Source organism: Dipteris shenzhenensis, chromosome 6, assembly GCF_047967505.1.
Source record: "Dipteris shenzhenensis isolate YYH24624 ecotype China chromosome 6, Dip_SZ_1.0, whole genome shotgun sequence".
NCBI classification, from domain to species: Eukaryota; Viridiplantae; Streptophyta; class Polypodiopsida; order Gleicheniales; family Dipteridaceae; genus Dipteris; species Dipteris shenzhenensis.
In genome coordinates, this window is record NC_141601.1 from 29,833,871 (window position 1) to 29,860,439 (window position 26,569).

A 26,569-nucleotide genomic window follows, 5' to 3' on the forward strand; every position below is an offset into this window, starting at 1 on the left:
AATGTGCACACCCACAATCTCAAAATGCACCTGCTTGAATCCTCAGCCAAACAATGGCTCAAAATGCACCAAAGTAAAATATTTGCAAAAATTCCCAAATGCTCCAATGTGACTCAAACTGAGTCCAAAAATGCCTGCAAAGCTCCCAAATTGCTCTTCCACTGCAAAATTGCAACCCAACTGCAAAAGCCCCAATTTCTTGTGGGAAATTGCATACAAAAGGGGGCAAATTCACTGAAATCCCAAATGTTGCAAAATTGCTCTTTGCCTGCAAAAGCTCCAAATTCTCTGCAAAAATTGCATGCAAAACCAAAAAGCCCCAAATTCGGGAGCAGAATTTGCAAACTGATTGCAATGTCTGCAAAAGAATTCAGAAACCCCAAATTCTCTGCAAAAAAGAACCACCTGCAAAGGAAAGTGCCTGCAAAATGATCCTGCAAGCAGAACCTGTACGGAAGATCTGCAAATGAAGCAGATTGTACTTCTATTTGGAATGTCCTGCGCAGGTACCAATTAAACGACGACTCTTGTACGGTGTGTACGACAACAGGTCTGTACAGCAGCTGAATTGTATGGTGCTGTCACACGTGTGGTGCAGGAGAGGCTGTACGGTTACGTAGCAAACAATTGTACAGTCGACTGAAGGTGTTGTATGGACCAAGCGTTAATGTACGGATGACAAGTTGTACCTTGGAGCGCAGGTGTACGTCTGATTGTACGGCGCTGAAGCAGGTATATGCAGGAACGTACGGACAGCACAGGTCTGGCAATAAACGTACGCTTGTACGCTGATGCAGGTGGAGCTTGACATACGCTGGTACGCTGATGGAGGTGGAGCTTATTGGTACGGTTGCTTGTACATACGACGTACGTTGCAGGTACTTGTACAGGCTGCAAAAGTGTACGGCTACAGGTATGGCTGAACATAGCTGAACTGGAACGGCACACCTAGCAGCAAGAACCTGTACGAATGGTCAGAGCTGTACGGAACAGCTTGAAGCTAAGAGCTGAATGGGCTGAATGGGAGCTGTGTGGGCAGAATGCACAACCTGCTCTGATACCAAATGATGTAAATGGAGAGAGCAGGAAGCCAAAGGGAGTGAGAGCTGAACGTCGAATATGCAATAGAAGAGAGAGCAGCAATACAAAGGGGGGATAAGGTTTTGTCTAAGTGACAAACCTTATCCTTCACTAACCGTAGTTAGTGAACTAACTGTGGTTAGGGGGAAAAAACCTCTAAATGAGGGAAAAGTGCCCCTAACCCACTTACTGTCATTACATTGGTCACTACCTAGAATTTATCAATAATTCTAACAGAGGGCTCTTTAATTGAATAGGATTCATGTGGGGTCTTTCCGCTTGAATAAGTGCATAGCACTGTGGACTACATTAACCCATAATCTTTTTGGGAATCCTTTGGCATCCAGCATTGATTTCATCATCTCGCCCCACTATGGATCTATTCTTTCTCTACGATACCTCATTTTCTGATGGAGTGGGAACTCACCATCTTCATATTCTGTCTCTATGCTGCTCTCCATCCCAATTCTTTCTCTGATTTACCTCCTTTTCTAATGGAGTAGAAACTTGCCATATCTATTCTTTCTTTGGTCTACTTCACATTGTGATGGGAGCAGGAACTGTCGCTAACTGATGTGCTTGATCCTTCTTGATGATCAAACTTTAATTTTATTCGTTGTGACTGCATGAATGGAAAGAAGATTCTTGCAGAGTTTCAGGACAGAAAAACAGTAGAAAATACCTTGGTCTTATGTGTGCTTGTCCATTGCCTAACCCTCCAAGGCACAGGGAATTCACAAGTGTTGCATATGAAACATGTTTCATACATTTATGAAACCTGGATGAAATATGTAGATGTTTCAAACATATGAAATACATTTCTTATGATTTTTTAATAGTTATTTTACTAAAAACCATTTAATTTTACAAAATTTTTTGGGGGCTTTGTGTCATTTTGAGTAATATGATCATGCCTACCTCTTTTCACAAAATAAAAAAATTAGGTCTTCTATTAAGGAAATCATACGTAAATCACCATGGAGTCATGCCAGGTGGATCCCAACAAGATAGACATCCAAAGTGCAAGGAGATGCGTGATATTCCACACGAGGAGAGTGATATCTACACCATGCTCTACGAGGAGATTACGGTTCCATCTTGTGCTACTCGAGCTCAAGCATGAGCTGCACTAGTGCTAGTACCGAATGCACTTGCACCTGATGAGGATGCTTTTCAGCAATCTTCTGGGAGTGGCAGTAGTACTGAGGGAGAGGATGATGATAGAGGCTGATGGGGACATGGATGTGGCTAAGGATCAGGACGATGATGAGGCTTGACTCTTGACTTGTCACTTATAGACTGTAGGAGCTAGGACTAGGGCTTTTGGATTTCATTTATAGTTTCACCTTTTTAGACTTATTATTTTTCTTCATGGAGGTCCTGGGAGAATTGTTGATGACTTTATGTCATATTTATGCTTCATATCATATATGTACTCTCCTTTCAGTTGTTTTTCATCTACATGTTGTGCTTTTCACTTTTGCTGCCTGTTGTAATCATTGTTGTGCAAAATTATGCTCAGATGTGATCAGTAAGCTTTTGTATGTCTTTTGATTGAGTATCATTAATCACTTGCAATCTGTATTTGTACATTGTTGTATAATGTATATGTATTATGACATGATGAATACGGTATACCCAAGGTATAAATTTGTACAATTGGATATATTCTACTGTTACAAAGGTATGTTTTTCTGTCATGTTAGCTGACATACAAATTCTTTGAAATTTCGTTCAAGTTGTGATCAGTTGTTCAACTATATTGAAATATCTTAGGTTGGGGTGAAGAAGCCCCAGCAGCTAAAAATTGTAGAAAATTGAACTTTAGAACAACCAAAATTTCTTGATTGGATATTTTCTAGTTTACAAAGATATATTTTTCTATCACCTTAGCGGACGTGCAAATTCTTTGAATTTTTGTCCAAGTGGTGATCAGCTGTTCAACTATATCACGCAGGTGCAGAACCCCCAATAGCTGAAAATTGTCAAAGTTTGGACTTCAGAACAACAAAAATCTGAATTGTACAATTGGATATATTCTAGTCTTACAAAGGTATCTATAAATGTGCAAGGTTTTGACTGTCCGAATGAAACCTGTTTCATACATTTTACAAAACCCGTTTCAATGTCCAAAAGAAACCGGTTTCATACATTTTACAAAACCCATTCGAAACATATGAAACCTGTTTTAAACCTGCCGTTTCAGAAATGCCTGGCATTACTGGAGTTGATGACATCATCCACTGGTTGAAGAAAGCTGAACCATTCCCCTTTGTTGGTCACACGCTTTGCTATCTAATAGCTCCCCAATTTAAGCTAATGGTAGCCACTAAACATATATTTTTGTGAGGAGCTTCTCCATGTCTGCACCCCCTCTCATATTGAGTGTGTATAACTGGTTGGACATTGAATCTCCTCATTAAGTTGTCATTGTGATACTGATCCTTCAAAGCTATCAAAGCATTATGAGCAGTGCGAGCTATCTTGATGAAAGGGATCACGTGTCCTTTGTTGTGTAGATGAGGACTGCATATGTGTTTGCATAGTTGCTAATGTAGGGGGGAGTGTCAGGGAAGAGAGCAAGAGAGTGAGAGTGAGAGAGAGTGACACTCTAGTGCGGGTGTGAAGAATGATGAGCCACACCACAAACTCGTTGTAGGGGGGAGTGTCAGGGAAGAGAGCAAGAGAGTGAGAGTGAGAGAGAGTGACACTCTAGTGCGGGTGTGAAGAATGATGAGCCACACCACAAACTCACTTGTGTTTTATTAGGATTAGGTTTACCCTATGACTGTCTTAAGACAGTCATAGGTGTCCTATCTTTTAATGAAGGGTTGGCAATGTGCCTTTACCCCAACAACCTCCCACCTAAAGGCCAATGTGCCTAAAGGGGAGAAAAGAATAAAAAATTACAGCAATATACAGTTACTGTATACAAGACCATAAAGTAAGAATGGTCTCATCCTAATCCCATGATGTGGCGGCAATGTGCAAACCGCTCTGTAGGCAAGCTCTTAGTGAGCAAATCTGCAGGATTATCATCAGTATGCACTTTCACAAGCTCAAGTCGCTTGTCTTCCAGTACCTCCCTGATGAAATGATATTTCACTTCTATGTGCTTGGTCTTCTGATGAAAGACCGGATTCTTTGCCAACATGATAGCACTCTGACTATCACAATGCAAAACTGGCATATCTCCTGTAATGCCCAAATCTCCCACCAGCCGAGTAAGCCATATTGCTTCCTTGCAGGCCTCAGTGGCTGCAACATATTCAGCTTCTGTGGTTGACAGTGCAACACATTTCTGCAACCGAGACACCCAAGATATAGCACCTACTGCAAATGTGAAAATATAACCGGTAGTAGACTTCCGGTTATCTGCATTCCCTGCATAGTCTGAATCTGTAAAACCATGCACCAATGCATCCTGCCTACCATAGCATATGCACAAGTCTTTGGTACCTTTGAGATACCTCAAGACACCTTTCACTGCTTCCCAATGCCGCTTGCCTGGATTTGCCATATACCTGCTGATGACTCCCACCGCAAAAGCAATATCCGGACGAGTGGCAACCATGGCATACATCAAAGATCCAACTGCAGATGCATACGGAACCTTGGCCATTTCAGCCTTATCATCATCTGATCTGGGGCTGTCCTTACTGCTGAGTTTTAAATGTGGAGGCAACGGGTCCATTTTAAACCTCTGCAGTACTTTGTCAATGTACTCTTTCTGTGACAGAAACAAAAGTCCCTTGGACCTGTCACGAGTAATACGCATGCCAAGAATATGATTTGCATCACCCAAGTCTTTCATGTCAAAAGACTTATGCAGTTGTTTCTTCAAAGCACTAATCTCATGCTGAGATTTACTGGCAATAAGCATGTCATCCACATATAGAATGAGTAGCATCAAACTGCCATCCTTTGCCCGTTTGGTGTACAAGCAATGATCGGTCTCACACCGATGATACCCTTGGGACTGCATGAAGGCATCAAACTTCTTGTACCATTCCCTTGGCGCCTGCTTGAGTCCATACAAGCTCCTCTTGAGCTTACACACAAGCTGCTCTTTCCCTTTAACAGCATATCCCTCTGGTTGACTCATATAGATCTCATCATGAAGATCTCCGTGAAGAAAGGCTGTCTTCACATCCATCTGACATAAATCCATGTCATCATGAGCAACAAGAGCTAACACTGCTCTCAAAGTAGTCATCTTGACTACAGGGGAAAAGATTCCATCAAAGTCAATGCCCTTTTCCTGCTTAAATCCCTTGGCAACCAATCTGGCCTTATACGGAGGTAAAGCATTTGAATCCACTTTGACTTTGTAAACCCACTTGCATGGCAAAACCTTTCTGCCTGCAGGTAACTGCACCAAGTCCCATGTATCATTCTGAAGTAGGGAGTCCATTTCTGACTGCATGGCTTTCTCCCTCTCCCACTTCTTTTTCTCTGTTCTTCCCATAGCTTCCTTGAAGCTGGAAGGCTCACCACAATCTGTCAGCATGATAAAATCAGCCACATTATTGGCTCCTGGGACAAACCTGGCAGGAGGCCGTTGTGCACGGGTGCTCCTCCTAACAAAATGTTCCGGATTAGGCTGCTGTCCAGCCTGTTCTTCATGCATGACGGGTGGCTGTACCACCATATCTGGCTGTTCTACAGCCCCATCTGTTGGCACATCCAGTGGTGCATCATTGGCAAAATTATCTGGCTGATTTTCAGCCTGTATACCCTCTTGAACAGGGTGATCTGCAGCAGCCTGCCGCTGCATATAAATGGGCATTCTTTGCTGTCCAACATCATCATAAATAACCCTCCTGTATTCCACAGGTTGCACGGGTTCCTTGTGTACACTATCTTCTTTAAAGATGACATCATTGCTGCGTATAATCTTCCGTTTAACGGGATCCCATAACCTGTACCCCATTTCACCTTCGTCACCATAACCCATAAAGATGCATCTGATAGACTTTGGATCCAGTTTGGTGCATAGATCTTTGCGTACATGAGCAAAGCACTCGCAGCCAAAAACACGTAAGTGCTTATATGAGGGTGGCTTGCCAGACCACACCTCTGGCACTTTCAATTCCAAAGCCTTATTTGGTGACCTGTTAATAATGTGAACTGCTGTTTGCACGGCTTCTGCCCAAAAGCCATGGGGTAATGCAGCATAAGACAACATACATCGAACCTTCTCCTGAATAGTTCGATTCATCCGCTCACTTGCACCATTTTGAGATGCATTATGAGGGGCTGTGAGTTCCTGTTTGATGCCCTTAGCTTGGCAAAACTGCACAAAAGCATGTGACACATACTCACCCCCATTATCGGATCTGAGGCATTTCAGCCTACGGCCTGTCCGATTCTCAACCTGAGCGACAAACCTCTTGAAAGCATCTATGGCATCCCCCTTATGCTTCAAGAAATAGACCCACACCTTACGTGTGGCATCATCAATGAAAGTAATAAAATATTTTGCACCCCCTAGTGATAACTGTGGCATTTCATACAAATCAGTGTGCACTAGATCAAGTGGTGCTCTATTCTGGGGAGTTCTTCTCTTATGAGGAGTGACAGAGTGCTTGCCAAAAATACAATGATCACAAGTAGGCAAATCTGAAAAAGAGAGAGGCGGCAGATAACCCAAACGTGACAGTTCTTGCATTCCTTTAACAGACATGTGTCCCAACCGGCTATGCCACAATGAAACCTTTGGCAGCTCGGTTATGGCAACAACATGATTACCCACACTGGAAACATAAAGAGGGTACAAGGTATCACTCTTAAAACCCTCAGCCACTACAGTCTGGCCATCAGTAATCACCCATTTGGAATCCCCAAATGTGGTGTGGTAACCACTGTCATCCAATAAGCCAGTGCTAATCAGATTTTTCTTGATTTGCGGCACATGGCGAACACCATCAAGCATAAATGACTGTCCATCAGGAAATACTATCTGTATACTGCCAATCCCTGCAATCTGACATGCATAATTGTTCCCAAGATGAACAACTCCATGAATACCTGTGTAGGAAGTAAACCACTCCCTATGAGGAGTAACATGAAAAGAGGCACCTGAATCCAAGAGCCAGGTGTGCATGTCATGGCCATCAATAACCAAAGCATGTGCTATTACAGCAGAAGAGCATAAAACATCATGTATGTCACTGTCACTGTCCTCTGCTGCAACATTCACTGCATCCAAGTCATCTGCCTTGGCCTTGCCTTTGCCTTTGCTTGCATTTCCTGCATCCTTTGTTTCAGCCTTCTTGGCTTTCTGATCCCGTATGAACTTGAAGCACTTCGACTTCACATGTCCCTTCTTGCCACAATAAAAGCATTCAATGTCCTTTTTGCCACGGGACTGACTGCGGGATTTGGACTTACTAGCAGATCTCCCCTTCTGCTGAGTCCTGCCTCTGTCCTGTACCTGCAAAGCATTTGAAGACTTGCTGCCCGCATTATTCTTCCTGCTCATCTCCTCCATAAGGAGAGAGCTTTCTACATCAGCATAAATAAGAGTGGCATTCGAGTTTGACAGGGTGGTCTTGAAAGTGTCCCAACTCTCAGGGAGGGTACACAGCAAGAAAGTAGCCTTGAACTCCTCATCAAGGTTCAGCCCCTGTGCAATCAGCTGTGTAAAGATAGCATTGAACTCACTCAAGTGTGAGGTCATAGCTGTACCTTCCTTCATTCGAAGATCGACCAGCTTCTTCAGCCAATAAACCTTACTGGCTGAGCTCTTTTGGGCATACAATTCTTCTAGTCTTTGCCATAGACCATAAGAGGTCTTTTCAGCCTGTACATTGAACACAAGAGTGTCTGAAATAGTGAGGATGATAGCTGCCCTCGCGGACAAATCAAGCTCTTCCCAGTCATCAGCTGCCATGTCAGATGGCTTGACACCCTTCACCCTTATGGGCTTAGCAATCTTCTTTAATAGAAGTACATTCAAGCACTGTTCTGCCCATAATGCATAGTTGTGTGCTCCTTCCAGTTTCTTTATGTTCAGAATTGAAGAATCACCTCCCCCTGATGCCATATCAAATGAGGAAAGTACCTAACTCCCTGGAAGTAAAAAGACTGAATAAAAATTCTGATTTCTCAGAAAAAACCTGCTCTATTCAAGAGCCAGAAGCACTCTCAATGGTGCTGTTTTTACTGTCAGTAAAATCTGCAGCAAAACAGTAAATGAGCCTGCAAGTACTGTACCTTCTGACACACTGTACTGTGCTCAAAGAGGCATAAAAACAGTAATTTCAGACTGCTGCAGCTGCTCAACAGGTGCTTAACAGTGCACAATCATCTGACAAAACCACCAACACTGCTGTAAACACTGCTGTACTGACTGTACTGATCAGTTCTCCCACCTTAGATGAGGTATGCACTGAGTTAAATTGCAGAAACCACTTGACAAACACCCAAAAAATAGTAAATGACCCTTCAGCCTGTCACAAAACCTGCAACAGTAAATGGGATAAATCCCAAGCAATCACCCTTATACCAAGGGGAGAAAATGCATCTGAAGATCTCTGTCGGTAACCCATTTGCTATCAAACAAAGTCTGGGCAAAAGCCCCTTGATCTGACACCTGAATCAAGTGGAGAACACCTCAACACTGAGGTAGCATGCAATATGAAAATCTCTCTGACACTTGTACCTGACAATGTGCAATGCATAGACTGCCCCTGTGTACTCAGTAACAACACAAATCACAAAGTACAAACACCAAGAAGAAAATCTTTTGAGCACTGTCAACGATGGGCAGTTAGGGACCGAGTAAACTCGATGCGCCCTGACCAAGCGTGGCTCAACTGAGATTTTCAAAGTGCGTACAAAGAATGTGACCTGCAACAAATGTCACCAAATGCACTGCGGAAACAAAGCAAATGTGTGCTCCCCGGCTACACACTGCCTCAAGGCATATACTGCAAACACATCCAGGAAAAAGCCCTTTGAAATGGTCACCCAAAACTGAGAATTGCACTCAGTAAATGCATAGAAGCTTCTGCAAAACAAGCATCTGAACTTCCTGAATGACAAGTAACTGCGCAAACGCCACCACTGTGGCACAAGTCACCTCAAGCGTGAGGGACACGAGAGTACCTGCTGTACCTCAACAAATGCACAGTATACAGCTGAAATGCTTCAGGAATGCATCAGGAATGCTTCATGTACTGCGCGTACATGCACAAAACAGAGTGCTTCAGCACTATTCCTCTTCCAAAAAATTTTGTGTGCCTGCTGTACTTTTTTGTACCTGCAGAGTACCTGTTGTACTCTCTGTACCTGCAGTAGGCACGCTTCCCCAAAAAAAAAAAAGTCGAGTCTTTGCAGCAAAGAAAACGAGTGCGCTGATGGGTGAAGGAGTCGCCCGTACACAGTAGTACGGCAGTCCGTACGGCTGCCGTGGAGTAGCTGCGCCGAGCAGCTATGCAGCTGCCTGATGCAGCGTCGCACTGCTGCGTACAGCAGCTGTACAGCCGCAACCCGACGACGCCCGCGCCCGCGCTGTCGCCCTGCAGCCCGCACCTTCACCCTGCAGCCCGCGCCCGCGATATGCTCTAGCCAGTGCCCGTGCTGTCGCCCTACAGGCGGAATGCGCCGCTGCCCTGCAGCCCGCGAAAAAACGCCGCTGCCCTGCGATGTCGAGCCCGTCCGTACGGTTGTACGGACGACGTACGGCCGTACGGATCTGTCCGTACGTCTGTACGGAAAGGGTAGGCGAGGGAGAGGAGGCTGGGTAGGCAAGGGGGGAAGCTAGGTAGGCTCTGATACCAGTTGTAGGGGGGAGTGTCAGGGAAGAGAGCAAGAGAGTGAGAGTGAGAGAGAGTGACACTCTAGTGCGGGGGTGAAGAATGATGAGCCACACCACAAACTCACTTGTGTTTTATTAGGATTAGGTTTACCCTATGACTGTCTTAAGACAGTCATAGGTGTCCTATCTTTTAATGAAGGGTTGGCAATGTGCCTTTACCCCAACAGCTAACGCTGCTAGATGTGGAGGCACTACTTTGGTGTGTGTCCCTGTCGGCTGACACCTGGCAAGGTACCATTTGTCACCTCGTATACTCTCCGTAAAGTCAAGAGACTCTTGTGATTGACAATTTACCACCTATTATGATAGCACACAACTTGAGTGCACTTGCTCTCACACAAGCCTGAGTGAGAAGAGTGGTAGAATGTGATGGAGAGGGGAGTACTCTTTCCTAATATAGCCCATGGAAGGCCTAGGGATTGACTTACCAGGCCCCATGGCTAAACTGATGAGTAGGGCTGAACCAACGAGTGCTGCCAGATCATCAATTGCCTCATCAACACTTGATACTCCACTCAATTGCCGACCTGCATACATCATCGGCTAACTTGCATGCGTGGTCTAAATGGCACATCAGCCTGCAGACCTGCCACATCACCAGATGTAGCCACTTCAGTACAGACGTCATGTCATCAGATTTGGCTGCCACATCAACTGCTAGTGTAAAGCATGATGCCTCATCATTGGCTCATCCATCCGACTAATAGATGCTTGATTTTGGATGCCAATGCACCCAGCCTTCGGGCCTTATATGTGAGCTTATACGTTTTGGTGGATGCCAAAGGTTAGAACATTGATCCTAAAACAAGGTGTTTTGTGACAGATTGGGAATGTGCAAGGGGCCGACCTAGGATTGTTGTAGGTTTGTCTACTGGTCGGCTGATGTGGGCTCCCAACTATAAGAAGGCAATTGTATCCCTTTTCCTATTTGAACGCAAAGAAGGTTCTTGTAGAGTTTGGACAGAAAAACAATAGTGTCCAAAACAACAGTAATACCTTGGTCTTACATGTGCTTGTCAAGAATGGTACGTTGCCTATATCTCCACAAGGCTTGGACTTTAAAATATGTAGATGTTTCAAACGTATGAAACGAGTTTCTAATGATTTTTAAAAAAAAGTATCGAAAAAAAGTTTTTAAAGAAACATATATATATATATATATATATAATTATGTTTTTGAAACTTTTTTGGGGGCATTGTGTCTTTTTGAGTAATACAATCAGCCCTACCTCTTTTTGCAAAAGCTAAAAAGTAGGTCTCCTAGAAAAAAAATCGTACGTAAATCTCCATAGAGTCTTGCCAGGTGAATCCCAACCAGATAGACATCACAAAGTGCAAGGAGATACTTGATATTCCACATGGCATGCAAAGTACTAGCACTAGATGAAGCTCATGCCTGAGATTGAGTAGCGCGCGATGGAGCTGTGACCTCCTCGTAGAGCACCGTGTAGATATTACCTACACCTAATGAGGATGCATTTCAGGAATCTTGTGGGAGTGGAAATAGTATTGAGGAAGAGGATGATAAGCATATCTAAGCTGGAACAATCGTGCTTAGGAGCATCTAAGCAGGAACAATCGGAAGGAGATCTGGTAATCTGTAGGCTAGGGCTATGTTCACCCTCTTGTGAAAGACCTGAAAGGAAATGTCGGAGCAAATTTTTGGGAGCCAAATGTTTTTTATCAAGCAACAACTCTTTTGGCCCGATATGTGCTGTCATCAGACTAAACTGAATCTCAAGTATATTATGTGCTAATTAGCAAGCTTGGAAATGTGAGTTGATGAAGATGGTTCTTCTATCAAGCTTATCGTCATAATCTTCAAACATTGCATGTCCTTGATTTGTTTCAAGTCAAAGCTTGGAACAAGATGATGAAGGAAATGTTTGGAGCCAAAATGCAAAGTATGATGGTTTTAATCAAACAACTCTTTCAGATCCAATTTGAGACTAAACTGAATATGCTCAAGTATATTACGTATCAATTAGCAAGCTTGGGAGTGCAACTTGAACAAGATGGCTCATCTATGAAGTCTATCATTGCAATACTCAAGTTAAACTTTAGAACACGGTTTTTTGAAGAAGGCTCAAACACTATAGCAACGTGAGAACAAGTACTACTTGCTTAAATTTGTAACAACAGATCTAAATGGAATGCAAAGTGCAAAGATTGTACAGGGGTTGTTTCAAAAGTGTTACTGCTAGATGTGCAAATACAAAATGCAATCAAGGAAATGAAGGGTTTGATTATAGAAAAAAGAAATGTTCGATTTTTTTTGAATATAACACGTAAGATTGACCTGTAACGTATTGGCTCCAAAGTCAATGAACAGTTTAGTTTTAAAAATGTTTTCAGGGAGTTTTTCCCTCAGTGCACTTGGCGGCCACCACAAAGAGAATGGCATCTCATAGTTGTGATAGGAATCATGTGATGACAGGAACTTTGGACGATGCCTTCGTTTTGGATCGGGTATGCTATCAAAGAAGAATTTATCCATTGACAATTGCAGAAGCATATCCAATTGTAACAAAGAAGGCTGAACAAAAATCCAGGGGATGACAAGGTCATTAAATATCATCATTACTGTTGAAATATTGTCAGCTCATTGAACAATGGTTATGGACGATAATAACCAACAAGACACATGCAGACATTCATCTGCTATGATTGCAGGGCCAATAAGCATGTTTACGGAGTTTTAGGGCTGCAACTTTGGGTACACATGAATTCTTAATGCTTCATATCAGTTCTGTATGCTTGCGGGTATTTAGCATATCAGCATTGAAGATTCATGGAAGTGTGTAACACATGGATGTGCCATAAATCAAATAAACACAGCTGTTCTTATACCAAATTTAATGACATGCATATGAGTAGTAATACTAGGAGGGACAGATTTTGCGAAAAACTTGTTAGCTTCCTAGAAACAAAAAATCAATGGCCGATGCAATGAGAAGGAACCTGAAATCAATAAGGTGAAAGTGGATTTCTGGCTGCTACAATGGCACACCAAAGACATACACTCTTGGTTTCTCAAGATGCTTTTTATGGCTAAAACTCTCCACCATGTATAAGAACATGCCTTTTCAGGTCTCAAAGTGCCCTTGGAGTAATGACTGCAATTCCCAAAGTCTTAAGGTTCAGCGTGCTTGTTGAAGTGAATCAGTGCTAAAGTTGTGTGTACGGGGAAGGATATACCCTACTGATGCTATGCCTAAATGGAGGTTGTACAGATGCCTGCCAACCTCTTTTTAGTCTTGTAGCGAGAGGTAGAAGACAATGGGAATAATGATGTTTGCAATACGACTGCTTGCTCTAGGAACTCTTGGGGCTGGGTCTTTCCCTGTATTTGATGGCAGACTTTAGAATATAAGCAACGAGGCTATGTGCAAGGATGATTTGGTACAATTATTTTCAAGAAAGGATGCATCGTTGTGCCTGATTTATATGAACCTATACAGCTTATTCTAAATTAGTAATAATCGGACTCATATACCAGGCTTCTAAATATTAGTAATATTGGAAATTGTGCTATTAAGTTATTGGATGTATTTGTTCTATTAACAATCTTCAAGTCATAGTGCTACTGAGGTCTTGGATATTTGTTCTATATGTTGCACATCTTTGTTGAAATATTTATGGGGCACTGATTATGGATACTCTTCTGTTATAGGGTCACTCCTCACACACTCAACTCCATTGTTTGTGCAATTTGATGAAATGACAGTTGCCAGCATCCTTGCTGTCTCACAAGTGGTGAAAATGACCTCTAAGGCCAAGTGTGTTTGCTGACTTCTAGCCAATTGATTTAAAAAAAAAAAACACAAGAAACCCAAGGTTCTTCATGGGATAATTATCTTACCTGCCTTGAAAAAATACACCTATGCAATAAAGTGACCTTATCAAACAATCCAACCTATGCTGAGCAGGGCATCCCTCTCACAGCATTTAGTTCAGAGGTTGTAATGAGCCTTGATCTAAGACTAGGAATACAATTCAAAATAGATTCCAGTAGCAATAGGAGCGTAAAGGGTATAAATTCTGCTTTGTGAAAATACTCGGTTGTTGTTTGGTGCAAGCATAGGATAACCATTGGATATTGTAAATTGGCATGTTTTTTAATTCATGATGGTCGTAAATTTTTTAATAGTGCAACTGTTCTGGCAGTTAGGTTGAGTTATTGAATTAGATTTGATGGTCTTTCATGCTATCATTCCAGAATATTGCATTGTCATGGTGTGCAATTGCGCTTTGCTGAGTGACGAAATTTTCTATATATTGAGATTTCCTGTTTTCTTTTCATCTGAATTTTCATCCCCCTCCTCAGCTGTTCATTTGATTTTGCTGGCTTTTCAATATTTCAGGGATCTGATCCAGTGGACTTGTCCATCCGAGGTAATGGTAAAATCAATAGCATGGAAGATGCTAGTCTAAAAAAATATGGAAATGCAAATCAAAAAGGGTCAAGCCTGAGTATGCCAACTGCAGTTGCAAAAGCTAAAAGGGCATTGGAGATGCAAAAGTTGCTGAGTGAAAAGCTTAAGAAGCTGCCTCAGGTCAGTAGTTATGTATGTCCATCAACTTCCTTGTATGGCTTGTGGAATATCTTGTTGATTTGCTGACAGGTTTATGAGATTGTCTTGTGATTTCTAATACAGTTAATTATTTTGTCCAAGCTGCTTTGTAAGGTAATAGCAAGATTTGGGTTTTGCTCTCATAGTTAATATGTCCAAAATTATCTTTTTTGCCTGATTCTGACTCTGAGCTTGCTTGCACATCACAATAGTTGTAGTCAAAGGGTACTAAAAAGGGGCTGCACGATATTGCTCAGGTGGATGACAAAAGTCACCATCAAGCACAATGTCCTCAATGTGCCTTTGGATTTAGGCGCATATGCTCCTTTCCAATAGGTGCTATCAACATCCTATATGGTTTTTAAAGCATTTGCAAGAAATCTTTTTAATTAGGTGGATCTTTATTTGTGTACATTTGATTGGCTGACTCAATTTGAAAAGTCTGTTTCTGCGGTGTGTCAAATAGCCAGATAGTGTTTGATTTACAGCTTCTGACTAATCAAGCTCGAAGGGATGAGCATGCCTCAAAAGGGACAACAGTACTTTACCTTGTTTTCAACTTAATTAACTCCCGCCCCCCCTTTTGGAATTAACAGGGATTATTTTAGTTTCGCTAATCTTACCCTGGAATCAGGTTTAACCATTTTCTTGTGATGGTGAATTGGTTGATTTTCTTGCTCTTTCAGCGCTAATTAACAGGAATTGACACACTCTGCTTGGTAGGCAATTCCCTTTCACTATGTTTGCTCACTATGAAAGCGTTTTCCTTAACATTTTATGATGTAGAAGTTTATTCTTAAGTTGTAAACTCTTTGTAAGAAGAGCCATTGCAGAGTCTTCAGAAGCAATCTTGGCTTGAATGAAGAGAATGTGTGTGGTTTGTGTGAACATGTGTGCATCTTTGATTTTCATGTATGGAAATTCATAATTGAATAGTGCCCGCTACTCTTCTTGCAAAGAAAATACATTTCTCAGAATTAGGGAAAGTTCATGGACAACTTGCAAACGAGTACTTGTTGCAGATTGTCTTTTATGGATGAAGACACAATTTGGAATACCAATCATCATTCGAAACAGTGGTTTCACAGGGCTAGTTACATGTATATAGAGGTTCACGCATGCCTTTGAATATGGCCACTGATTAACGTCACGGTCGATGACCACAAAGTGCTCCGGCGTTGCTAACACTCCAACCATATTCTTGTTTTAACAAGATGCGTCTATTCTCCCCCACGATCCCCATTCAATTGGCCAGCTGGCTGACCCAGGCATGTTCTATGCTTGTTGAGTTTAATTGATATGAGCAAAGCTCTCCACCATTGGGATTTACTTCTCCAACCTTGTGGCTCAAATTAGGGGCTTAAAAATGAGCAAGTACTTAACTGTGACCTCAGAAAGAGGGCTTTTTGATTCCAGTGATCCTACCTACCCCTTCATTAAGGTAAGCTTACCTTGTGCTCCACTTTTGTACCTGATTGTACGAATTGAATTTCAGCAAAACAGTTACCTTTGCGTTCAGTTGTGCCTGATAATTTTGTATTCAATTGTGTTTGAACTGATGAGCACGAGTGTTGGAGGCAAGAGCAAGGTATCGATTGCAACATGCAACATGCAACATGCTTGAAGGAGCAAAACGTTAGCCGTGAAAGTGCAAACCCTGGCCCTGGTGTTTTGCATACCATCCGACCCTAGCCACAAGAGGATTTTCAGAAAGCGCTTAACCTGCCCCATACATTCTCTATGGAAACACTAAAGCTCTTCCCACAAAAGAGAGTTTGGCGGGGTAAAGGAGGTTGCGGTAGACAATCTTTGGACCGGAGGTTTGTTACTTTGCTGAGATGTCAATCCCAACCTTGCATCTAGAATGCCAACGTGTCTCCCCACAAATGCTCATCCTTAATACCAATGAGAGAATTGATAAAGTCATGCTAGTTGATCTTGGGTAAGTAGAGGCTTTTCCGGTCCATAGCTACGCTGAAACGCGTGCGTTTCAGGAAAAGCCCTAGTCAGAAACGCTGTTTCAGGGCTGAAACGTTTCAGCCCCCTGAAACGGCCGGCTGAAACATTTCAGCCAGTCAGAAACACGTTTCAGGACCAGGAAATGGTCCGTTTCAAGTAACACAGGCTTCCGACAGGTACTCTTTCTCTCTCTCTCTCTCTCTCTCTCTCTGCATTTTTGTTTTTGGCCTCCACTGCAATCTTTCACTCTCTCCACCCCTTAAGGCTCACACTCTTGGAGTTTTGAGGGTTTTATAGCCCTCCTTCAGCCCCACCCACTGCGTGGGAGTCCTTTGAACTTTCTCTCCTGCAGGCTGCTTCAGCCCCCCTCCATCATCCACTCCCCTTCAGCCCTCCAAATCTGGTAGGCTGTAGGTTGTAGCATTCTAATTCTGTGTGTGCTCAGCTCAGAGAGTGTGTGTGTGTGTGGTGTATGTGTGTGGTGTAGGTGTGAGTGTGGTGTGTGTGTCATGAGAGAGCTCTAGCTATGGCGATTTCAGCCTTCCATCTGCGTCATGGCCTCTACAACTGATTCCGCATCCTGCCATCCTGCCGTACAGGTCCCCGTAGGCTTGCTGCTGCCTTCTGCCGTACATCCAGAGCTTCTCCCCACCTCTACCTTGCTTTCTTGCATGTGTCGTGGGTTTCTTTTTGCCTAGTCTTCAGCCTCCTGCAGCTCCTCGTTTTCTGTGTGTGTGTGGTGGTGCGAATCACTGTTTTCATCCGTACAGATTCCGTACATCTGTACGGTCGTCGTAAAGATTCCATACGTTTGATCCCGTTTGCTTTCCGTACAGCTCCGTAGGTTTTGCCGTACAATTTTCTTTTTTCTTGTCTTCTCTGTCGTACAGTTTTCCGTACAACTGTACGGACGTAGTCAGGTTTCTCCGTACAGTCCCTGCTCTGGTTTACCGTACAGCCTGTCAGTCCTTCTCGTGCCCCGTCTGCTTCTCTCCATTTGATACCTGTTCAATCCTTTAGCCTCAATGGCAGAAACAAGCAAGTATTATGTCAAGAGAGCACTCTCTCCTGAACCTAAAAGACAATCCAGGGAAACTTCGCCCCCCATAGCTTCTTCATCTGAAGATGCTTCCTATGTGTTTGACATGTTGAATGAGGATTTTCAACAAAGTAGAAGAGAATGGATTCTACCTGCTCCGGATCTCACTTACAAGATGAAGTTGGCTTCTCTTGTGCATCCTTTGAAGAAGTTCTCTCAAACTGCGGTTATCATCTTTTTTCCAGGCAAAATACCCTCGGCTAATGATGTGGGACAATGGGTGAATTCTCTCCTAGGTGGATGCTATGTAGAAGGAGTCTATTTTGCCTCCCGAGGATTTTATGAAGTTCATCTTTTGGATGCCTTGACAAAACAAAAGATGCTGCAAAAGATGCCTTGACAAAACAAAAGATGCTGGAAATGTCCCCTTTATTTTTTGGTCGTCAAATGGTGCACATCATGCCCTGGTCCCCTAATAAGGACTATCAGAATCTCATCAAGCATCATTGCCCTGTATGGGTTGAAGTGGTTGAGATTACATGAGAACAGAGCTTCTAGGCTTAGCCATGACATTGGGACAAGTGATCTGTCCCACAGGTAATAAAAATCGTTTTTGCATCTTATGGGATACTGATAGACCAACCCCCTCTGCTATTGCAGTTGAGATTGAGGGTGTTAATTTGGGAAAGAAATATTTCACTTTAAAATGGGGCATTTTTGCTGGAGCTTGTTTCTCTTGTCACAAGTTTGGGCACCTGGCTTCAGAATGCCCCTCTATCCTTCATCCGCCTCCTCCAGCAGCTATTCCTCTGCCATCTAATAAAGGCGGTCAAAAGACATATGTGGAAAAAACTGAAGCTAAAGAAGTAAGCTTTCAGTTCATACAGGGAGCCAGGCCAATTCAGCTCAAAACAAGGATAAAGGAAAAAGCAAGTTAGTGGAAAATAATTCATCTTCTCATGAGGGATGGCAGACTGCAAAGAAGACGGTGCCTCTCAAACAAAGACCTCTCCAATCTCGTAATTGGGATGCTTCTGCTCCTTCTCCGGGTCAACCTTCTACCTCTTCGAGCAATCCCATTTCAAAGGCATGGGTTAATGCAGTCAAGAAGGGTCTTCCACTTTGTGAAGAAGATGATCTAGTAAGGGAATTGGATTCTGAGGGTCAGCAAGACCCTGTGGCAATGGCAGAGGCTTGATGCCTCCCTTTCTTTTTGAGGACTGTTCATCTCTTGTACATATTTTCATGCGTGCTTCTCTTAAATGTATTTCTTATAATATACAAGGCCTCTGCAACCAGAATAAATGGAGGCTCCCATGTCATTATATAAATAAAACTCATCCAGATGTAGTGTGTCTGCAAGAGCATAATCAGCATTCTTTTGCTGGCCAGCATGGGTTCTTTTTAGGATATGATATATTTTATGCCGGATCTGAACAATTCTCTGGGCTGTGCATTTTAGCCAGACATGATCTGCAGCCCTTGATAGCATATAATGATCTTGGTGGCCGATGGATGATTATCCAATGTATAATCAATGGAGAGATTTTTGAAATAGGCTCCTTGTATGCAACTCAAAATTCTGCTTCTAGAGCTCAAATGTGGGACTCCATAAAGCAATATCCTTGGTCTTCAAATGCTCTACTTTGTGGTGACTTCAATAATTCTCCTAACTGGAAGGACAATACCACGCATAAATCCCATATGCTGCCCTCTGAAATCCAGCAATGGGAACATATGACTTCATCACTTCAATTTGCAGATTTACGGACAGCAACTCACCCATCAGTTATGGGATTTACATATCATCATAATGCTTTTACAGAATATTGGGCTAGGCTTGATAGATGTTATCTTATTCATGCTCAGCAATATGATGAATATACATGCCAAATGTGGACTGATTATTCTCAGCAACTATCTGATCATACTCCTTTTTGGCTCTCCCTTTCATTTGGAATGCCTCTGGATGACATGCAGCTCTCTTCAGTCAGACATTTACAGGTCAATCAATTATATCTTTCTCATGAAAAATTCCAGCAAATGATCAGACTGGCTTGCAGGCCATTATTATCCCATGCTTAGGAGGATCTGGACTTTGCTTGGAACTCTTTTGTCCATCGTATACAAAATGTCATTAAGGAATATGGAAGATGGTACATGGCAGAAACCAGCATATCCAATGGGCAAAATCTTTCAAGCAGTATTTGGTACATATTAGCCACATCAAAGGTCTCTATCTGCTTCTGAGCAGCATTTATTGTCTTGTGCTTCTCCATAATTGATGCCAATGATAAACGCAAGCTTTCCAAATGGCAGACCAGGGCTAGAGTTAAACCTATGCTGGATAAGGGTTGTTCCTCGAAATCTTTCTTTCGGAATTTACATGCACATAGACAAAGTCAATCTATCATGAGGGTCAAGAAACCTGATGGTCTTTGGACCAAGACTTTATTTGAGCTAGAAAAAAAATGTCTGGATCATTTTCAGCTACTTTTTTCTCAGCCATCTTCTTCTACACCTCAGGTTGTATTGGCTCGGAACAGATTTATTGAGCTTGTTTCTCCTATTGTTCCTTTGCAACGAGCTTCAATGCTGGAAATATCTTTTTTAGATATTGAATTGGATGAAGCCCTCAAGCATTTGGGTAAACATAAATCCCCTAGCTGGGATGGTTTGACGGTTGAATTTTTTGTAGCCTTCTGGGCTGAATTGAAGGGTCCAATTTTGAAGTTCATTAATGTAGCCTGGCAGCATCAACATCTTCCCTCAACTTGGAAGCATGGTCTGGTTAAGCTTGTGCCCAAAAAACCTTTATGTGAGACAATGGATGACTGGAGGCCCATCACTTTGATGCCGGTTATATGCAAACTTATTGCTAAAATGTTAGTACATCGGATAAAGGATATCCTTCATGATGGACTTCATCCCAGGCAATATGGTTTTGTTCCAAGAAGGCAAATCCATGATAATATCTCTAATACTCTCATTGCAATGGAATATGCAAAATATTCAGCTCAAGATGTTTTGGTCATGCAGGTGGATGTGGCAAAGGCATTTGATACGGTACAGTGGGATTATGTCTCTCAAATCATGTTTAAACTTGGTTTTGTGCCAAAGTTAGTTAATGTCATATATTGGCTTTACTCAGATTCCACTGCACAATGCTTTATAGGGAATCATTTGTCTGAGTCTTGGACTCTCGAATGATCAGTTCGACAGGGATGCCCTCTCAGTGCTTTCCTCTATGCCATTGCTTCACATCCTTTGCTTCTTTATATGGATCATCCGGTTGATACTGGACAGTTAGTGGGGCTTCAGATTTCTGGTTCACGACCTTTCATTGCTCAGGCTTATGCAGATGATTCATTCTTCATGCCAAAGAACAGTCCTTTGGAGCTTCGCCTATTGATGGATACCCTTTCAGATTTTGGGTTGGTAGCTGGTCTCAAAATTAATTTTCAGAAATCAAAACTCTTGCCTCTCAAGCATTGTGACTGGCATGCTATCCTGTGGCCCGGCCAGATTATTTATCCGGAAAACATAGTAAGACATTTGGGCTATCCCATTGGCTGGAAAATCAGAAATAAGCAACAAATATCATGGGTGTTAAACAAAATTCAGGACAAATTAGAATATTGGAAGATCTCCACCTTGGATCAGTTTCTTTGTCACAGTATTCTCTTTTCTTTCAATGGATCAGATACTGGGCCTTATGGACCCTCTGGCTACAGTGAAATCATGCATATCTGAATTCTCCCCTTCAGCACCCTTATGAGTTCTTCCGAGCCTCATTGCGGCAGTCTTTATATGATGCCTTACATGAGGACGATTTGGATGTTTCTTGTATTCAGCTTTTCTTTTACAGCTTCTGATGGATAGGGCATTGGCTCTTTTCTCGAGCACTGCCGTGATGTAAATGAATGTTACATAATATAATTTTCTTGGTTTCACCAAAAAAAAAAAAAAGTGTGTGCTCAGCTCAAAATTCTTTTTTCTAGAGACCCCCCCCCCCCCCCCCCGATGACGTAGCGTTTCCTCGTTTCAGCTCTCCTAGAAACCCAGGAAACGTTTCTGTTTCCCCTAAATATACTCTGGTATGATCCTCTATAAGAATTTGACTATGGCTCCTCAATAAATTGGGAGAAGTATGGTCAAAGCCATGTGCCCTCACAAGTGCAGCTATGGCTGCCATATACTTGGCATCCGGAGAATAAAGCTTCATGTTAGCTTCCTCTCTTACCCACTAAAAAACCCAAAACTCTGTCAATACGACCTCATGCGCTTTGGTGTAACGTAGGCCCATATGTATTGTACGCTTTGAGTACGTTTAGGATTTTTGAATGTAGAATTGAAATCCAAATTGGGAAGCTTCATAGCCCATGTTCTTTTTAGTTCTTGGATTTGTTCTATTTTTGGAGTTCATGTACTCTTAGATACCTGTTTAGTTTAGTTTTGCTATATGTGTGTGTATGTGTAAATATAAATATAATTTTGTTTTTTATAAAATTTCTCTCTCGCTTATTTTGTTAAGTATTATTATTCTAAATTTGAAATAAACAAATAAAAAACCAACTAATTGCAAAATTATGATAATAATTGTTTCCTTGTGCTTGCGTTGGTGTTTAATTTGTTGTCTTATATGTATGTGGGTTTATCTTTGTTTCCTTGTGTTAGCACATTAGTTGTTTCATTCTGCTTCTTTTACAATCTCTCTCTCTCTCTCTCTCTCTCTCTCTCTCCACATTTCTTCCTCTTCTGCTTGTTTCCTTCTTTTTTTTCAAAGTTTTTGTTGTTTGGTTGCGATTTCAAAGCTTAGTAAGCATTGGTTTTACCCAAGAGATTCCAGAATCTTTTGAAACCCAGATGGCAGCTTATGCTTGGGTACTTATGAGAACATAAGGGTAGTTTTGCTTACTAAATTCCTTTTGTTCTTCTTATTTTTCTCGTTTTCTCACTTTTTATTTTTCCTTTGTTCTTTTGCTTGTACTATAAAAAACTTAACTTGTAAGATTGTATTCTAGTCTTAAGAAGGTATATATAATCTTTTAGCAGCTGTACAATGCATTCTTTTGGGATGTGTTACCTTTTCGCTCATAATTCCCACTGCATGTCATGTAAAACCTGTGAGGCAACTTTTGCCCTGTGAGCATGCATCTATCCATCTCCATAAGAGTTCTATTCTTCTGCTCAGCTTTGCCATTTTGCTGAGGGGTGAGCCTCACTATAAGCTGATGTGTGATGCCTTTCTCTTTTAAATAAGCCTCAAATTCATGAGACATATACTCCCCCCCTCTATCTGTGCGTAGTATCGGCACCTTGAGTCCTGATTCATTCTCAACCTTTGTCACAAAGTGTCGAAAATGCTTAAACACATCTGATTTTTTCTTAGACCCAAGTGTAGTTTGAGTGATCATCAATAAATGTGACATAATACAGATAACCACCCAATGCAGGAGTCCTCATGGGACCGTAGACATCACTATGAGTGAGCTGTAATTCTTGAACAGCTCTTACTACACCCTCCTTTTTTAAGGGAAACATGTGCATCTTCCCAAGTATGCACCCTTCACAGGTGTGAGGGGGAGGTGACCCCAAGAGAGGTAAAGCATCAACCATAGCATGTTTTTGAAGTGTCATCAAGCTGCCATAACTGATATGTCCATATTTGGCATGCCATAACTTTGCATTCTGCATAGCAACAGTGGGAGAAGAAACTACAAGTGCATGATCTGGTCTTTTCTAAAAAACATCAAGCTGAAAAAGACCACGAAACAGCGTGCCAGATAATCTTCTCGGTCTCGAACTGCACACTTGTCATCTTCAAAGACAACTTGAAATCCTCTTTTATTGAGAGAGGACACTGAAAGCAAATTTTTCTTGATTCCAGGCACATAAAGCACATCGTGAATTCTGAAATTTGTGCGATCTGTGGCTGTAAGCACAATCTCACCAATGCCACGAACTGAATAAGAAGAATTATTTGCACAAGACACCCTTTTTGCAACGGGTGATGGATGTAGAGAATCAAACAAACACTTCTTGGAAGTGATATGTTTGGTGGTAAAACTATCAAAATACTAATTATACAATGTCTTATTGACATTGAAGGTACATGCATCCTTAAAAGGGTCATAACTGCAAGTCAAAAAAGCATAAGAGTCATTCTCAGATGTGGATGTAGTATCCGGAGCAGCCACTTGAAAATCAGAAATGCAAGTCAAAAAGGCATAGTCTTCTACCACTAAGTTGGCTGAAGCATCACCACCATCATGTGCATGAGGAGCTGAATCTTTGACAGCCATGCTTGAATGCTTTTTCTTTTCCTTGGCAATTCTTTTCTTGCGTTCTCCTATGTAGTGACCTGGCTTCTTGCAATAATGACATGAGTATGTGATAACTCTCGCTTCAGGAAAGAGACCCTAACATCATTGCGGGCTGTAAACATGCTCTCCAAAATATCCCAAACTGCCTTTGAGATCTTGCATGACGGAATGTGCAGAATAATAAATCTTTTGACAGAAAGAGAGATTATTGAAAGTGCTTGTGCATCACGTGAATCCCACCATTTTTGTTCCTGTGTGGGAGGCACAACTACAACAACCACTACACCTAGTATTTGTCATGCACCCTGAGCTTGTCCTCTACCCCTTCCTCCACTTTGTTGAGGAGGAGTGGCAGGTGCAACCACATTCTTTGGCTGTGTCTCATCCCTAGTGACATAATCTCACAAATGTTTGCCAACTAAAAGATTGTGTATCATAAAACTCCATAAAGAGTAATTGGTACCATCCAAGTTATCCTCTTGTGTGAGGACGCCAGCAGGTGTACAAAAGAACTAATGCATGTACGATGCTTGTACGGAAGAGGATAGTACAGCATACGATAGCAGTTGACGGAATAGTTTGGCACTGGAGCTGTATGTACGTATGGTCAGATACGTGTACAATGCTGGAGCTGTAGGTGATGGAGCTCCAGGTACGTACGGACGTACGGCCTGACAACAATACGGGGTAGACAACTTGTACGAACGATTGGAGGTGCCAGTAGTATGGCTAGAGGTACGGATGATTCGTGGCTTTGATACCAAATGTGAGAAAAGGAGAGCGAGAGCAAATCACACTCTGTATTGAAAAAGATCAGAAACAACATACAAGACTAAGGTTTTGTCTAAGTGACAAAGCGTTATCCTAACCACTAACTGTAGTTAGGGGTCCTAACTATGGTTAGGGGAAAAAACCTCTAATGAGGAAAAAGTGCCCCGAACCCAATTATTGGTCATACATTGGTCACTGCCATGAATTATGGCGATAATCCCAACATAAGGCACCGTGCACTGATGATGAATGCCACGAGAGGCCAAAAACACATCAAATTCCTTTTGACATATATTCAACCCCCCTGTCTGTATTAAGGTGACCAACGTGCAGCCCACTCTCATTCTCAGCCAAGGCAATAAAATGTCTGAAGTATGTAGAAACTTCAGATTTGGATTTCAATGCGAAAATGTAAGTGTACCTAGTGAAGTTATCAATGAATGTAACAAAATAATAGAATCCCCCAAGAGTTGCAACCCGCATGGGCCCACAAATATCACTATGAACCAAATAAAGCTTGCGTGAGGCACAAACTCTTCCATCCTTGGAAAATGCAGAACGGTGCATCTTACCAAGCAAACATGCTTTGAAGGCATATGCATTTTGGGAAGATCAACAACCATACCAGCCTTATGTAGCTTCACCAAAGCCCCAAAGTTGAGGTGCCCAAACCTCTCATGCCACAAACGGGTATCTGCCATGGTAGAAGAATCAAGAGCAAAGACATGCATCTGCAAATCCAGCATCATCCAAGCATCGGTCATAGGCATCAAGTCTATAGAGTCCTCTAGTCAATGTCCTAGTCAAGACCATGGTAAAGCCATGTGTAGCATCATACACTGCACACCGAACACCATAAAAAAGAACTTGATAGCCACATGTAGCTATGGTTGAAAAAGAGATAAGGTTCTTGCGAATGCCTAGAACATAAAGCACATTCTCTAGAGTAACAAGACCACCAGAAACAAAAGTAAGAGCAACTTGCTGAACATGTTTCATTGTATATGATGCATTATTGGCACATGTGACACTCCCCCCTTTAGATATGTGCTCAAGTGAGCTGAATAACTTCCTACAAGAAGTAATGTGCTTGCTAGTACCACTATCAAAGAACCAAGCATCAGATACATAAGAAATTGTCATGCAGGCATCATGAACGTCATGAACATCTGGATTATACTGACATGTAACCAAGAAATCCCAATGCTGGTATTTTGCAAAATTAGCTGACTCATGTCCATCTTGTGGAGTAGGAGAGCCAGAAAATGAACGAGCTGACTCTTTCTTCTTATTTTCAGATGCAATTATCTTTCTACATTCAGAAATATCATGCCCAATTTTCCTACAATAGTTGCATCTCTTCTTCTTCTTGTTATCCCTCGAAGAAGAGGCACCATGGGAGTGACCAGCATGTGAATGAGGGGGTTTACTAGCTGAAACCTTACCTTTGCCTTTGTTTTTATGCTGGGCAGCAAAGGCTTGATCACTAGCCATAGATTTGCACGGCTTTGTTCCTCTTGAAGTAGAAGAGCAACCAGCTGGTCAAAAGAATAATGGTTGGCATTGCCACCTGTAACAAACCTCAATGCAGGAGCAAAGCCCTTTTAAGAGTCAGGCAACCCATGAAGGGTATTAGAAACAAGCTGAGAATCAGGCACCACCTCATTAATATTAGCCAATTGCTCTTTCAAATCCTTCACATTGGTAAGATAGGCATCCATATTACCACCTTCTTCAAGCTTCAAGTCCTTCAACTGCTTGCGGAGATAGGCAACCCTCACCTCATTCCACACCTTATATAAGGAGGCAAGCTGATCCCGTGCTTGCTTTGCTTTCTTGCGAGACAAGGGTATCAAGGTAAGTAAGAAAGTTGCTGAAAAGCTCAATGGCACTCTCTGCATAGTTTGTACACAGCCTTGTCGATGTATGTTAGTTACAAGGTTAGGCATTGCCTATGCTTCAAGGTTGCTAAATGAGTTCATGCACAGCCTGGGGG

General features: G+C 42.2%; 1 protein-coding gene across 2 annotated transcripts in view; it reads left to right on the top strand.

The window, feature by feature from the left end:
* Positions 1-26,569, top strand: part of LOC147901039 (protein RDM16-like) — an 87,269-nt gene that overhangs the window by 55,852 nt on the left and 4,848 nt on the right. For both annotated transcript variants that reach the window (XM_087376035.1, XM_087376036.1), the window contains one exon: positions 14,269-14,460. In XM_087376035.1, coding sequence (XP_087232161.1) covers positions 14,269-14,460 — 192 coding nt within the window. The remainder of the gene's footprint in view (positions 1-14,268; positions 14,461-26,569) is intronic.